General features: G+C 45.6%; 1 protein-coding gene across 2 annotated transcripts in view; it reads right to left on the bottom strand.

Moving 5' to 3' along the window:
- Satb2 (SATB homeobox 2) overlaps positions 1–16,601 on the bottom strand; it is a 166,451-nt gene that overhangs the window by 50,078 nt on the left and 99,772 nt on the right. For both annotated transcript variants that reach the window (XM_050159390.1, XM_050159391.1), the window contains one exon: positions 4,202–4,414. In XM_050159390.1, the coding sequence (XP_050015347.1) occupies positions 4,202–4,414 (213 nt within the window). The remainder of the gene's footprint in view (positions 1–4,201; positions 4,415–16,601) is intronic.

Genomic DNA, 16,601 nt, shown 5'->3' with positions numbered 1-16,601 from the left:
GCTCCCGCGAGTACCTCTCGCTCTTTATTAAGGCTTCATGTATGTTATTTGAGCATGTGCGGTTCTCCTCATTACCGTTGTTATACTACCCAGACAGTCACCTAATTTCACCTAGGAAATCACTGGAAATGAAACAGAATTTCATTTCTTAACACCGGGCTTCGGGTGCCTTCCGTACCCAGTTCTCATTTCCCTTAAACTCATATTGTGGTTCTGTGCGCTTCTGCCACGCTCGTTTTAATCCAATGATTTCCCATTAGCTTCAGAGACAAATGAAGGACAACGCGGAAGGCGTTGGGCTTCCTGGGGTAGGAATACCCTAAAACAGCCCAGGCAACTTGGTCCGAAAGATTGCCAGGGAGGCGTCGCTTGCTTAGTCTGATCTTCAGGCTGCCCCACCTGGAAGACCCAAGCAGGTTTCTTAACGCTGGCAACCCATCCTTGTGTGCACGGCATTGCTCACTAAATGGGTCCAAGTTCGGGTTCTGCTTTGCCCTCACCTACCCTACAATGCCGTAAGAATGGTCACACCTTTCCCTCCGCTGTTGCCCTCCCCTCGGCTGGCACTATGCAGGTCTGGTGGAAGACCGCCTGCAGTCGGGATACAGCGTCCTGTGCAAGGATTGTCCGGGGCCTGGACTTCCTGCTGAGTTCCTACAGAGGCTTGGCTCCCTGAGACAGCACAGTGGCGTTTTCCATCTTCCTTTCTTCCCTCCATCTTCCTTCCATCTTCCCTCCCCAACCCATCTTCTCTGCTCGTTACTTCCAAGTCACAGTGTGTAATTTCCAGGCTTCTGTGAGCCAAGCCCTCTAGGACACAAGTCTTGTAAAAATCCAGTGAGTGAGGTATCAGAGCTGAAAGGGCAGAGGTCTTAACCTGGTCTAACAGTTGTGGAACAGTAAGGGAAGGCACCCTGAGTCCATGCAGCACAGTGCCAGAGACTTAGTGCACCCCTGTTGCCCTATTTCCACACAGGGCAGGTATCCACTTCCCGTAACAACAGTCTTCGAGTTTCTTCAAGAAGTTCCTTCTTTTTTTGCAAAATCTCTAGCAGACAGGCCGTACTCGCCTCGTTAGGTGAAGGGTGTTACATTTATCACCTGTTTGCATTTCCTTTGCTGCCTCTGCTAACCTGGCTGCTTAATCTTCTCTTGAACACTAAGGGCTAGGACAGAGCGGTGACCGCAGTCTGTGGCCAGAGTCTGGGGTCCGGCATCAGTATAACGACATACAGTTCGAGTGCTAACTCTACCCTCAGCCATGGAACTCGGTTCTAGCAGCCACTTAGCCCATCTGAGCCGGCCTCCTCATCGGTCACATAAGATCATCACAGCAAAACAGTGATGGTGGAGCGGGTACAGACGGCCCACAGCCCTTGCTGTGTCAAAGCTGGATGTGAATGACGGCCATTCTCTTCCTGTGCCGCTTTGTGACCAAGGACACCAAAAAACGCTGGCCACTGAAGAAGTGTGAGGAGATACTGGAGGTTTATTTTCAAATCTGAAATGTCTCCGGTGTGTTGTGAAACTGATTATAAAGTGTTGAAGGGGGTCTGGAAAATAATTTGTGTAAAGTTGCCTTTGTGTACGAAGTTGCTGGCTCCAAATAAGGGCTGTCTGGTCCCTACTCTCTTCCATTCTCAAACGAATGCTCTACAGAGCCTGGGGCTTGTTATGTCACTGATGACCTCGCTGAGATTCCAGGCAGGTACGCCATGCTTGGCTTTCTGCTGTCACTGTTTGTACAAAGCACCTTTACTGCTGAGATAGGCCAGAGAGAATTTTAAACACATAGGGACACAGGTGTGCAGGACATGTTTGAAAGATTCAGACAACTTTCTCTTTCCCAATCTCCAGCCACAAATATAGAATAAATGGCAATGAAGGTACAATCATGGTCCTAGAATCATACTCCTCAAAAGTATATTTCATGTGTACTTTCGGAAATCCAAAAAGCTGTAAAAATTAAATGCTCAACTTCCTGTACTTATCCCTAAGGAAAGCTTTATCTAGGAACTTTCAAGTTCTGATCCTGAGTCAAACAAAGAGAATGCTGTCTGAATTGTGAAGCCATATTAAGCTGGCCAGGCTCTGGAAGTGATCAGGTCTCTGGAAGACTGCCGAAGATACAATCTCGTTAGAAAAATATTGCAAAGACACTGACAACAAAACCTACCGACCTGTGTGGCTTTCCAACAAGTCCTGGTGGCCTTGTTCCAGGAGAACGGCCTGGCTGGAGGGACGTGGAGTAGGAAGTATGGCTGGACTCCCCAAAGGCGGCACAGCCTTTAACCGTGGTAAAAAATACTACTGACTTTACTGGTAGGCGATATTAGTGCAAACGAGCGAAGTCCTAACAATTGTTCACTATTTATTCACTGATCTTGAAAGAAAAATAAATTAAAAGGCTTGGTTGCACATGTCCAAAGTAAGCAGTCAAGACTTTAACAGTAAGTATGGCTCATGTTTTATTAAAACCTGAAGTGTCAGTAATTCAATTCAGCAGGGCATGAGGGGACAGGACTTTAGTTACAAATCCACCACAGGATGCAAAAATAGAGTCAAGGTAGATGGGGAAAATGAGGATATTTAAACTTGTGAAGGGTTTAACATTCCTACCAGAACACAGTTCTGGTTCTGTATTTCAGCAGCTTCTTAGAATTTACCAGAAAACCAACAAGTAAGAACAAAACTATAGTATCTAAGCAGAGCCACCTTCTGTTTTGATGGGCTCACTCTTCAGGTTTGCACAGATAGGCATCTACCAATTAACTGTTGGCTTTGAGAACCGTCAGAATCTATGCAACCCAGAGAATGGAATGGTTTGATCGTAAGTCAACAAGTACGGAGAGTTGAGGGGAAATAGGAAGTGAGAACTGAGTGGCTTACATCTGAATTTGAAATGTGCCCTGCCTACCTCATGTTCTCAACACTTTAGAAGTGAGCAGACAGGAAGGCCAGACATTCCCAAATCCAGCTAAGAGGGGCAAACCGAGGCCTCCTATCACCAGGACCCATCCCTCCACCCAGCTACCGTATTCCCTACACACAGGGCCTTTCCACTGTGTCTCTAAAAAGTTCTTATTTCCACCAGGCATTGGATGTTGGGAGCAGTGAGACCCCAGATCCTGAATTTCTTGTAATCCCCTGATCTGAGTGCCTACAGCTGCTCTGAGCATGAGACCTTCAGGAGTTTCTCACGGCAGGAGAGTGGTTTCTGGTGGGTTTGGCTGGGGCGTGGCTATCTCTATATAATCTGCCCCTGAACACAATAAAGGGGGCATTCTTGGGGAATTCAAGGATGACCTGTGTCGCTGTCTCTCTGTCTGTGTGTGTCTTTGTATTTTAACCTCCAGCTCCCTTGTCCGAAGCTCGGTAACTGGGTGCCAGCGCACAGAGTGCAGACACGGGGGCACAGTGTGCGGCAGTTGGTGGTGCATGCTTTTAATCCTGGCACTCCGGAAGCAGAGGCAGGCGGATCTTTGACGTTGAGGCCAACCTGGTCTACAGATCAAGAGCCAGGACAGGCCCCAAAGCTACACACAGACACACAGAAAGCCTGTCTCGAAAAACCAAAAAGTTCTTATTTTTTTTTTACTGGGGGGAGGTGTGTGTGCACAGGAGTGTAGGTGCCAAGGAGGCCAGAAGTGTTGGATTCGCCCGGAGGTGGAGTTACAAACAAAAGTAGTAATTGATCTTAACTGTTGACCCATCTCCCCGGCCCTCCGCTTTGTCTTGCTGGACTGCTTGCAGCAGCTTTTGATCTGCTGCTTCTTGCCCTCAACTCTCTCCTCCCCGTCGCAATAACCAAGCGACTTAAGGAAAATAAAGTGCTTGGCTTTTTGTTGGTTTGTTTGTTGGTTTTTGGTTTTTTGAGACAGAGTTTCTCTGTGGCTCTGGGGCTTGCTATACAAACACAGCTTCCACCCGACCCCGGGCTCTTTCTTCTGAAACTGCACAGTGGGTAGTGGGTGACCCCACTACTCTTGCCTGCTCATGGGAAGGATGAGACATCCCCAAAGGGAAAGGAATAACATACCACAGTATGGGATTACCACATGACAGAGCTACAGGGCCATACCCTTTGACCCGTTCCTTGGATTAAGAAGCCCTTGAGTCACGTGTCTCTTGGTTTTCAAGGGAAAACAGAGAACCCACGGCACAAGAGGTTCTTAAGTGACGCGTGGAGCAGGCGGCTCACCTGTGGGGTTCGGGAGGAGCTGGGGCTGCTAGAGGCGGAGGAGACCATGCTCACATTGGGGTTCATGCTCCGTTCCCTCTCATCTTGGTAAATGCGATCACGCTCCACTTCGGGCAGGTTGAGGAAGTTCTGCATGGCCCTCAGGTTTACGAGCAGAGACTGGGAGGCAGTCCTGGGGTCTTCCTCCTTACGCAGAATCTCTGACAGTAATCCCTGGTGGAGCGGAGGAGAGAAACAGGCAAAGTCACGTCTGCAGGTTCACGGGTGTGGTTCCCGTCTCCTGCCCTACCGCCCCTCCATCTGTTTGGCAAAACCAGCATGAGAGGATACCAGGAACATGCCTAATTCCTGCAGGCTCGCAAGGGATCTGTGGGGATGTGCTCCCCTTCCGGGGCTGAGCCTTATTTAGGACTTCTATTCTGCCACCTCATCATCGCCGCGATAATCCCGCACGAGGCGACGCCAGCTAGCAAAGGTAGGCGCTCCGGAGGAAATGTGGGGCTGCAATTAGAGCCAGGTGCCTTCTGCAAGTATTTCAGGAGCTGTAAGAACTCTCTCTGCTTGAAACTGGGAACTCTTGGCAGTCCTGCTTAGCTTTACAAATCTGCCAAGTTTGGTAAATTTAGTTCCGACATTTAAACAGCATGGGAGATTTACATCGATTTAAAAAAAAATAAGAGTTTGGCTGAATTTATGTATGACTGGCCACTGGTTTCAACAGAGATTTCCTATGGCAAGGGGGAAAAAATAGAAAAAGGAAAATAGAAAAAATAGAAAGCAAATGGCTGTAATCTGTCAGCTCTGATAATTTTGCACACAGTAGTTACGCTTGCGCAGGTAACATGAGGCACCACAGAGTTTTGTGAGGTAGCTTATTGGGGAAGCTCTAATCTTACAGTTAAAGTGATGGAAATGTGGTCAAATTAGCTAGGGACCTGAACATGATCTAACTTCAGCGTGGATAGGCTCCCGCACTTTCTCAATGTGCAACTCAACCAAATTGGGGAGCTCCAAGTGCGGTGTTTCTGTGGACGCAATTGCCAAAGATTTTGCCGATACTCTAATAACATAGCATGGCCTAAAAGGGCAGCGAGAGACAAGGGAGGGCCATTATGACCCCATACACTTGTGGATTAACTCACTTATATTCTCAGTTGACATCTTTTTGCAGGGCACTATGAGATCGGGGTTTAGGATTGTTCCCCCCGGGAAGAGCTAAGACACTAATCCTGTAGCTTTGAACAGATGGGGCAACCCCAAGTCATGAAGAGTCACTTCTATGAGCTGCAGCAAAGCCCTGCAGGTGCCAATGGATGTTTGCTCTGAGGGAAATCGATAGAGATGCAAGAGACACAGCTCACATACAAAACAGCGGTGGATGGGAGGGGAAGGAATATTCTCTGGCTGGTCAGCAATCTGCAGGGTACAGTGGGCATTTACATATAAACCCGTGTATTGCAATGTAGTGTAGCCAATGTCACTTTTAGGAAGGCACATCACATGGTTACCAACATTTCAAGGAAGCACAATCATCATTGGAAATAGCACATAAGGGCTGGCAAGATGCCTGATGACCTCGGTTCAACTCTGGGGCTTCCATGATAGGAGGAGAGAACAACAAGCTATCCTCTGAACCCCACATGCGCACACACATGCGCACACATGAGCACATGCATGCACACACACACACACAAATAAACCTAATAATTTTTGATCCACATTAAACAACCATACCACAAGGAACCTATGCTAGCCCTGGACTTGACGGTCACCCTTACTTTGGTTAAAGGAATCCTAAAACTTGGAAGAAGTACATATGGAGACACAGCACACAATGTCGTCTGTTTGAGGTCAGCATGTAAACAAGGATAAAACATGCCACGCCACGCGAATGTGTACGTGTGGCTGCGTGCGACTTGGTATGGGGGCACACACACATGTGCTCAAGGAGGGAGCGAGGTAGGTAGTGTGTGTGTAAAAATCCCCCACTGCTACAGTGATGGGAAGGGAAACCAGATCTCATGGCATCCTCGAGAAGACAAGCAAGGTGCCTGTCTTCCAGGAAAGCGTGACGCAGCCCGGGAATCCATTCCCTTTCTGGAACTAAGAGTCGGTTGTGCCTCGGGTTGCCCTACTTCCCTTTTTAAATGAGCAACCTGAAATATATTCATAATGGATTTGCTTCAAAGATTTTCTGTTTTACAAGAATCTCTAAATTAATATGAGAAGAGGAAGTGGATTTTGAAATGGCTTCCAGGTTCCAAAGTCGATACGGCACTCAGATTGATATCTTCTGAGCTTTCCTTCATGATGAGTCACGCACAGAAAGAAGGAGTTGGTTTTCTCCCACCCGCCCCGCGCCCGTCCTCCCCCATACTCCTCCCCCTCTCTCTCTCTCCAACCTACCTTCGGTATTATAATAAAAGTGTTTTAGGGTCATCATGGAGATAGCCGCTATGATTATAATTCAAAATAACTCAAAGGCAGAGATTAACTTATTGTTCCTCCATGAAGCTATTTCCATGAGTCACACAGTGTATTACAGCAAAGGCTTCTTACATTTGAAAGTGATATCAAAAACCCTATTCTTGAGCGCCATAACTAAAAACTATGTTTATAAGTCCCCCAACAACTAAAAAAAAAGTCATTATCAAGTAGGGAGTGTCTTTTGTTAGTTTCTTGCAGAGGATTCTTCTTTGGCATCTGTCATATGTCAGACAAATTCACCCATCTCTCGGGAAGCACATACAGAGTACTGGGGAGGATGGCTGCTGCTCAGTATCCCTGCCGGAGTCAAAGGCGCACAGCGTTTGGGTCTTAAGTGCATGGTGGCTTACAGGCTTCTACTGAGTCATTCACCTGAATGCAGACACAGTCTCAAATACACAGGCTTGTCCAGGGCCACCTTCCCTTCCTGTGTGGCCCCCAGCAAGTTACAGCATTGTTCCAACTCTCACTGGCTTGGCAGTGGTCCCAAAGGACATTCTTTTCACGCAGGACAGGGCAGTCTCAATTGAAATTGACTAACTGGAGCACACAAGACCTTTGATGTTTGGGTCTGACTTTTTTTACACTGGTTATTTGCTCACCTTTAACTACTATAAGCTAAGGTTTTTAAAAGTGTTGTCTAAATTCTGTAGGCATACATGTGAAATAAATTCAGTTAGTTTAAAATACACACACACATACACAAACATACACATATACACACTCAAACACACATATACAAATATACACACACATACACACAAACATACACATATACACAGACATACACACACAAACATACACACACACATAAACACACACACATACACACACAATCCATTGCCTAACTCCCACATCCACACAAACCACCCCCACCACCCGCTAATTATCAAGATGAATAAATGTTTATCATATTGACTCTGTCTTGAATGGAACACAAATTAATAATTTATCTCACATAAATATTTCTAGGGCCTCTGCTACTATGTCACCTGGCATTCTAATTATCAAGCAGCCAAGCAGGAGGCTTCACTTGGACGCTGCCATTATGCAGCTTGAGGTATAGAAAATGTGCTGTGACACCTGGGCTCTGGAAGGGGAAAAAAAAAAGATGCACTCCTATCAATAGGACTGTCGTGAAAGGAAATTAATAAATTAACCAGGATATTGCTTATTAAAGTTTCATATCAGTAATTATATTAAAACATACTGCCACTGTTGAGTAAAATGGCCATTAGGTATTTGCTTCATTGTGGGCAACAGAACCTTCTCCATGGAGACACACAGTTTCCTCGGAAGTATCAGACTACTTTACGCAAGTATCAGACTACTTTACGCAAGACAAAAAAGAAACATTGTTGCCGAAGAAACATTGTTGCCCAAAGAAACATTGTTGCCTGCCAGGGCGCAGACACAGGCTAACACAGAGTACCCATGCCTGTCACATGAGTTCTTGGGTTCCAAATCACCAGAATAAAGAAGTTTAGACAAAGAGCGCCTCAGAGGGTGTTTGCCCTGGCTCATCAATGGGTGAGTTTACAAGAGTTTCAGGCCATCACCAGCTCCAGGAGAATAGACAGGTCTGGGGAGGAGCTCAGTAAAATCAAAATTATTCAAAGTACAAAACAACAATTGTATCACGCAGTCTGGCTCGCCTGGTAATACAGGCTGTCATCAAAGATAAAAGGAAGAAATTGAGGTGATTTTTAAAGTATAAGAAATTTGTGGCTGGGAGGTGGTGGCACACACCTTTAATCCCAGCACTCGGGAGGCAGAGGCAGGCAGATCTTTGTGAGTTTGAGGCCAGCCTTGTCTACAAGAGCTAGTTCCAGGACAGGCTCCAAAGCTACAGAGAAACCCTGTCTCAAAAAAAAAAAAAAAAAAAAAAAAGAAAAGAAAAGAAATTGTGATCTTATGTTGTCTGTGGTAAAGCAGCATTTCTCAGTAACCGAGAATGAATTCTACTTTCTGTCGCTGACTCTGTTTCAACACCTAACCAACTGATACAGCTTTTGCTTATGTGTGCAGGCACCAGCTCATGTAGGCCCTCAACCCTGTGACACAGTGACACAGCACGCACCTGCGTGGACTAGGTTTCAGGACTGTCCCGACCCCCATAGGGCAAGTCTGGGGGCTGGCTCTGGGAGGATTCAGGCATCCTGCTTTCCTGGCCCCCGTCACCTGACATCTGTAGTCGCGCTCTCTCTCCCACCTGGCGATTTTTAAAGCCACAAAAGGCTGGATCTGAACAGATCGGCCTTACATGTAGTTTGCAAGGTTTTGACACTTTCTATAGTTAGGCTACATTGGTCGTAGGAACCATCAGCCAGATATCTCCACTCGGCTGCCTAGGGAACTCCCAAACCCAGTGCGCCTGCCGCAAAGAACAGCAGCTCCATTAATTCCTTTCTCAGTGATGACTTGGTGAAAAGCCCAGGGGCAGGCAAAAAGAACGAATAGAGAGAGAACCTGCTTGCACAGAGTTTTCTACACGGTGGCAGGAAGGGTTTATAGGAGCACACCGCACACCGGAAAAGACGCTGGCTGGGTGTGCGGGTGCAGGCACGTGCACCAGTGGTCCCAGCAGAGGCAGGAGGATCATGAGGTCAGAGCAGTGCCTGGGTCATACAGGGAGACCCATCCTAAGTAGGAACACAGAAGAAAGGCAGACAGAAAGAAAGATGGGGAAGAGAGAGAAGGGGAAGAGAGCAGGGGAGAGGTAAGGAAAGAGGAGAGGACACGGGGGGGGGGGAGAAGAGCGGAGAAATAAGGGAAAAGGGGGAGGGGGAAAACGTCATAAATTCAAAACACAGCAAGCACCATCTTGGTTCAAAATCAGGAGAAGATTTGCCGGCTGTGGGGCTGGAGGGGGACGGCTTTGGTGGAGGGGGTGAAATTGGATCTAGCTGAAGCTTCAAAGGCAAGTAGCACCTGTGCGGAACCATAATGGTACAGCCAGGAAGGGGAAGGTCTGCGAAAACCCATCTGAAGAGAAACGAGACCAGGCTTTCTCCAGACAACCAAGGGGAGTCTGCTCTCTCAAGTGGGGAACAAAGGGACAAGAACAAGAGGCATGAGACCCTCAGACGTGAAGATGACGACCGCACACGTGGGTGAGATCTGGAGGCACTGGCGTAGGCGCACACCACGCAACAGACATGGCCCCCAAATGAAGCGATATTAGATAATCTGCTCAGCCTTTCTGTCACCTGCAACAAATTAGGCTTTCAATATGCAAAACATCTTCCTTCCAGAAAAACAAATGATCGTGATGCCTCTTAATTGTAATTTAATGAGGCATAATTTATTTTTTAAAGTGATATACACCAGGTGTGTAGGGGGAGAGCGGAGGGGCCGAAGCCTGGTGTTTTCTCTAAGAGTCAAACTAGCTGGAGGCCATTTCCATTTCTATAAATTACATACATGGCTGCTCGTGGCCGTTGAAACGGGAGACAAAAAAAAAAAACCCAGCCAACTTGCGGTGTTCATCATGTCATTGCAACAGACAGAGGTAACAATCCCAACAGCAACTCGCTGACCACGTAGCAAAGGAGTCTGCAAGCTCTGGGCTCCTATGTGATAAGGGACAGATATGAGGAGGCTGCATCTGCCCTTCACGTGTGCTGCTGAGCCGTGCACCCGCGAGAAACCCTATAGTCCCTGCGTTTTAGGAACATGCAGCCTGGCATCGTCAGAGAACATAGCGTGTTTTGGTCATTCGCAGACTGAATCTAGACTGAGGCAGGTGAGTCAATTACACAGCGCATTTAATGACAAACCGTTTCAGAGATCAAGTGACGTCGCCTTTGGAAATGTACGATTAAAGAAGACATCACGGCGAGTCTGAAAATACGTGCACACGAGGGCATCGTCCTTAGAACAGAAGAAGTCGTGACCAAGAGTGAGATTTCAGAAATCCGTAGGCTCACTCCCATTTTCCAGAGGAGGCTCTGCCAGGGACTTGGGCCACTCGTCCACTCTCTCTGGAGGATGACCTGCTTATGGCCACTCCCCTAGAACGCAGAGAGGAAGGGAAGGGGCTGCTCTATGTTGCTTATAGTCCACTATCCCTTTTATCAACCTTAACTGTCACACAGTTCTGATGGCTCAGGTAACAGGAGAATAGGAGAATATTATTGTGACTGTTGTTGTTGCTGTTATTATGCAACCAATTATCACTGGTACCCTAAGAAGCCAGGTAAAGTCCAGCTTCTAGTCTGATGCCATATAGCAAGCTCATAATGTATCAGAGATTCCCTAGGCATTAGAGAGAGAGCTGAAGGCAGCGGCAGGCCAGTGGATCGTCCTAGCATCCACCAATTAAGAGCCGACCTACCCCGGGAAGTTGTTTCCCTCATCCCGTTTTCTTCTAGATGCTCCCTAGGCATAGCTCCCTGTTTGCCAATAGAACAGGTTTCCCATAATCGACAACTGTACCGTGATTCTGGCTGCTGAAATTCATTTGTGTAAATGCTGAAAATGTTCACCCCGCCCCCAACTCCCAGAGCTCTGCTAAAGCCAGGAAGCCAGAGTACTTAGTCTGATTTGAATAAAACGCACACTGGGCACAACAATGGCAATCTGATTTTTATTATTAAAAATGATGGGCTAGGTCCTCAAAGAAAGTGCCATTATTGCATTAGTTTAATAAAATCTCTCTTTTATTACAGTATCTCTTTATTGAGAGAGACAGCCTATGAATGTCATATTTTGTGGGATTGGTTAGATGGAACTGAACATCTAAAGGGAATTAATGTACTCTGCAAATAAAAACGCGTTTACAAAAGTTGACAGCTAAAAGTTGACAGGCCAGAGACATGCCACTCGGGGAACTCAGAGGCTTGGTCTGTGCACATATACCGGCCTCCTTTGGACTGAGGGGAACAGGACTAATTTGGTCTCACATCTGTACCAACCACCATCGTCCATACTGGCCACTATAAAAACTATCTCTCTCCCATCATAGAAGGTCATCGGGGGCTGATTCTACATATTCTGTGCTTGGCCATGGTGGTGAGGAGAATCCAGACCTTTAAGAAAACACTTATTCTTTACAGCTCTGGGAGAGTCTTATCTTGGGAGGAGAGTCTACAGCAGGCCCTAGCCGGCCACGTATTAAAAGCCTAACTCACGAGGCACTCAAGGTCCTTTCATTCAACCTACCGAGAGCAATCGCGGAAACTGAGATTTCGCGACATGTAAACTCCACTTATAATTACATCATACACCTTAGGCCTGCGGTTTATAAATTAAATACTTGTGTCATGAGAAACCTTCCTAGTGCATTCAACAAGACTTGGCCATGGTACCTGATGCTGGGGTTAAAGGTGTGCGCCACCACCGCCTGACCCATAGCTTTCTTTTCCTATGCAACATGGAAGTAATTTAAAATAATTCTTAAGTGCTGTCATTATGTAATCTTGGGTCATAGTAGTGGACCATAAGGCTGGTTTCATAGATCAGAAGCAACCTTTCTAAAGAACTGGAAGTCTATAAATACCAAAGTGGTTCAGTTGCAGAATGAATATGATCTTATAAGGGTCTTTTTTGCTTTTTCATTAAGACTGTGCTTTAGCAATCCATAGAGCTGGGGTCAAGCATGATGTATGTACAAGCGTGTGTCTCGCAGCCATGATTTACCCAGTGCTCCAGATGGGCATGGTAATGGCTAAGGAGCTCAGTAGATGCCATAAACTATAGTGCTCATTTTTGGCGCACAAAAAAAAAAATTATAAAGAGATTGAAATTGCTTGGACATCTCCAACTGATTTCAAATGGATACAGTTATATTCATGCTGCAGCATTTCTGGGTTCGAGGAGTTCGCGCACTTTATTTGAACAAACACGCACGCAACCCCTAGCCAACTGGACCTCATTTCGATCAACAGCCAAGGAAGGGAGATCCCTTGAACATACTGATTTAATGCTTATTAACTGAACAGGGATACAAGATATGAGTAATGAGAACTAAGGCTAGCATTCCCATTGCCTCGGTGAAATCGGTACAAACCTGTAAAACCTGATCTACGACTTTAAAGGCTGGTGAGAGACTACAATGGATGCTCACACCAGAAATACAAATGTTGAAGATGAAGATTCCCTGTCTGTGAAATGAGAGGACCAGTCCTTGGTTGACAATGGTGAAAAATGACTTAAAAATGATCACCAAAATGGAATGTTCTATTTCCTAGCCATAGGAAATTTGAATTTTTAATTCAAATATAGAACATTTGAATTGCCTATAATGAATCCAGTGACTAACTTGTTAGGCCACTGGTCAGGGGTAGGAGGAACAGACAGGACAGTGGACACCATGTTGGCTTGCCCTGATTCTCTGTTTTGTAAAAGATGGAGAGAAAAAAAGCAAACTTTCCCCTCTTTTGTTACCTATATGTTCTGTCTCAGGTGGACTCGAGATAGAGGTTGAGTTGTGAGGTTTCCTATTTACCAAATCTACCTCCCTTTTACCGAAGGCACAGACAGAGCAAGCTTGGAGCCTGTACAAGTTTAGTCCTTGAGCTGACCAGTCCAGGCCTTTTGGATGAGGTTGCCTAAGAGGTGCTAATTGACAATACCCTTATATGTACAGAAGGTGTTAAAGGAAGATAGCTATCTAGAGAGCCCCCCGCCCCCCACCATCCAATAACTCTGAGACACTGCTATCTTGGGACACATTAATATTATTGCAATCTTTCAATCTGAGAATTCAAGCCAGTGATTTTGAAATGAAAGACCTATTTTATGAAGTAAGCAAGGCCACCTCTACCTACTTTATTAATTTAATGTTCCGACATCAAAAGAGGACATATTATTTACTCCAAAACTCAATAACGGGTTCATGCCTGATCTGCAACATTTGACATTTACAGCCCACCTCTCAGAAGTGGACTTCCTGTCTCTCACATGGGCCCTTGTTATTTTATAACCAGTTCACTGGACCATGGAGTCAAGACCCTACATTTACATTGTGGTCCTGGACTTGCAAAGAGCTCAGATCTCAACAAGATACTGAGAAATGATCCTGGCTGACACTATGTCAGCTGACAATGAACACGCCTATCTTGGAGGTAAAGTTTTACACAAATATAAAACTGCAAAGTATAATTAAATTATGCCCATCTCTGGCTAACAATATTCGTAACTCAAGCAATGAAATTTAAAGGCAATTATTGTCTCCTCCTGAAGTGACTCAGACTCCTGAGAATCTGTAGCTAAGAGTTTCCTTTAGCCATATCCTGTCTCATTCCGACTGTGCTGCCTCAAATCCTAATTTTTAGCAAGTTCTTAGAAATGTAACCCTAACAGTTTGGGGCATGCATATATTCCAAACACTGTGTAAACAAAGCTTCAATCAAATTCCACGCCATTTCATACAATGGCGTTTGCATGTTCAGCATCTGGCCTTCCTGCCAAATTTTCTGATACATCATTCAATCTCATTTTCCAATCTGCTGAAAACATTCTCCAGTTGCTGAGTGACTTCATAAATTGTATTTATGACCCTGGTCTTAAGTTCCTTCTAATGATGTAGCTTTGCAGAGTAAACAGTGGATTTCCTTTTCCTGCAAAGTCGATAGATGATAGATAGATAGATAGATAGATAGATAGATAGATAGATAGACGATAGGTAGATGGATAGAGAGATGATAGATAGATAGTCAGATAGATGATAGATAGATAGATAGATAGATAGATAGATAGATAGATAGATAGACAGACAGATGATAGATAGATAGATAGATAATAGATGGATAGATAGACGGATGGACAGACGGACGGACAGACAGATGATAGACAGATAATGGATAGATAGATAGATAATAGATGGATAGATAGATAGACGGATGGACAGACTGACGGACAGACAGATGATAGATAGATAGATAGATAGATAGATAGATAGATAGATAGATAAAATGTAGTCAGATGAGGACAGGTTGATCAAATGAGTCCCCACAGATTCAGGATTGTGGGGGTCCTGTTCTCCATCAGATAAGACCAGGGCACACACACTGCCTTGCCAGTGAGGCCTCTCTGATAAATGCCTGTGTATTTTCACTGAACGGAAAGGCGGGACACCGACTTAGACACCCCTTCTTCTGACAGAGCACACTGTTATCACACATATCCGTCTTTTACCAGAAGTGTGCTCCCACGGTTCAGCTCAGCAAGCCTTACCTCACGCTCTCTGCTCGAGGAGAAGAAAATGGACAAACCTACATGAGCAACAAACCTGAACAAAGCCTCACTGCCAAAAGGGGCAGAGGTCTTATTGCTCTCCCTGTGGAGGGTGCCCCTGCACTCTGTGGCCAGTGGGAAGGGAAGAGGAGAGAAGGATGAGAGGGTCACCCCCATTCCCCTTTTCTGGCATTCTCCTGCTCCAGTCACGTGTGGCAGCAGAGCCGTTCTACTGAATTTACCCTAGTTTGGAGAAAAGCTTCCTCTACTTCATTTAACAGATCTGCTCAGACGGAAGGAAGGTCTCGGAGGAGAAGCCATGTTAGAAAATGGGGATTTTTGAACATATGAATATATAGGTCATTGGATTTTTTTAAAAATAAATTAGAGAATAGCTTACCTATTAAGTAAAAGTCACTGTACATATTTAATGAGACATTACTTCTTACAGGTCAGTGGACACCAGTAATATTAAGTCTTAAAACATTGCTATAAGCCTTTTATCATACATTCGCCTCTGATCAATGTTTTCAAGTTTATACTTTAATAAAGAAAAAAGAATGCTTATAATTAGGATTCCCAATCCCACATTAAAGAGGCGAAGACACAAACACAGCAGATCACCAAGTGACCTACCTCATGTCTACAGACCTAACGAGAGAAAAAGGGGCCAACCTAGGATGAATTCAGGTTCCAGACGCAGGAGACGACACACGCGCAGAACTCAGATCCGGACAGAAATGACTATTTCACAGGCACCGCCTGCACCTGTGACAGAGCCTTGGAGAGCCTAGGGCAAGGCACACAGGAGGACAGCAGGGGAGGGCAGCAGTGAGAACAGACTACATAGCATTATAACAGCGTTTGTGGGTGAAAATTCCAGGATAACACCTATCATTATGTAGTAACTTAAAAATAAATTAAAAAACCTCTTGGAAATATAGTCCGTAATGATGTCATTTTGCCTAATCAAACGACAAATGCATCAGCATCTAAGGCGATGAACAAGTCTCCTTCAATAACATATAGTCCTCCGATACCATCCACCGTCGGCATGAGGTTTTCATCTGGAAGTCTTGGAAGCAGGCAGACAAGGGTTCCATGTTTACAGTCTTGCTGGACTGCTGAGTGAGTGCAGGCTATTTTGGTTTCTGCACACCCCCTCCCCCCCACAAACTAGTTAAGACTTTTTGCTAAACCTTCAAACGGACATCCAGGGACACAAGCTGTCATGTGACACGGCCCTTTTTATTAGAGAACAACAGAATGAGTCCTGGAGAAGCCAGTGAGTTCTGTAAAACATTCAGGCACGTGAGAAGATGCTACCCATCAAGAGAGCAGCCATGGATGACGTCTGCAGATGCCTGTCAACAGGAACGGTTCTGGCTCTGTACAGTCAAGAAGTTAACCTGCCTTCTGGAAAAGGGTTACTATGCCATCAGCCACTTTTGCCCATGAATTTTACCTGGTGAGTTACTCTAGCACCCAGAAGTGTCTGGTTCCACTCAGAGAAGGCTCCCCATTTGGAAAACCCATGGCTGGATTCATGGGGCAGACTACACCGTGTCTCCCGTTTAACAATACAGCTGGCGAAACCAGCTGCCCATTTGTGCTGCTAGTGGGACCGCAGGACGTGGAGCAGAAACAATCTGCCTGCTGACCTCCCGTGCGAGTTCACACTCTGTCAATACCATCTACCCTGATTAGGCTGGGCTTATATACAACAGGTTACAAT

This window comes from Alexandromys fortis, unplaced genomic scaffold, assembly GCF_014885135.2.
Source record: "Alexandromys fortis isolate MF-2015 unplaced genomic scaffold, M_Fortis_MF-2015_v1.1 scaffold_65, whole genome shotgun sequence".
NCBI classification, from domain to species: domain Eukaryota; kingdom Metazoa; phylum Chordata; class Mammalia; order Rodentia; family Cricetidae; genus Alexandromys; species Alexandromys fortis.
Note: the sequence above shows the minus strand (reverse complement) of the source record. Positions and strands in the feature narration are given on the sequence as shown.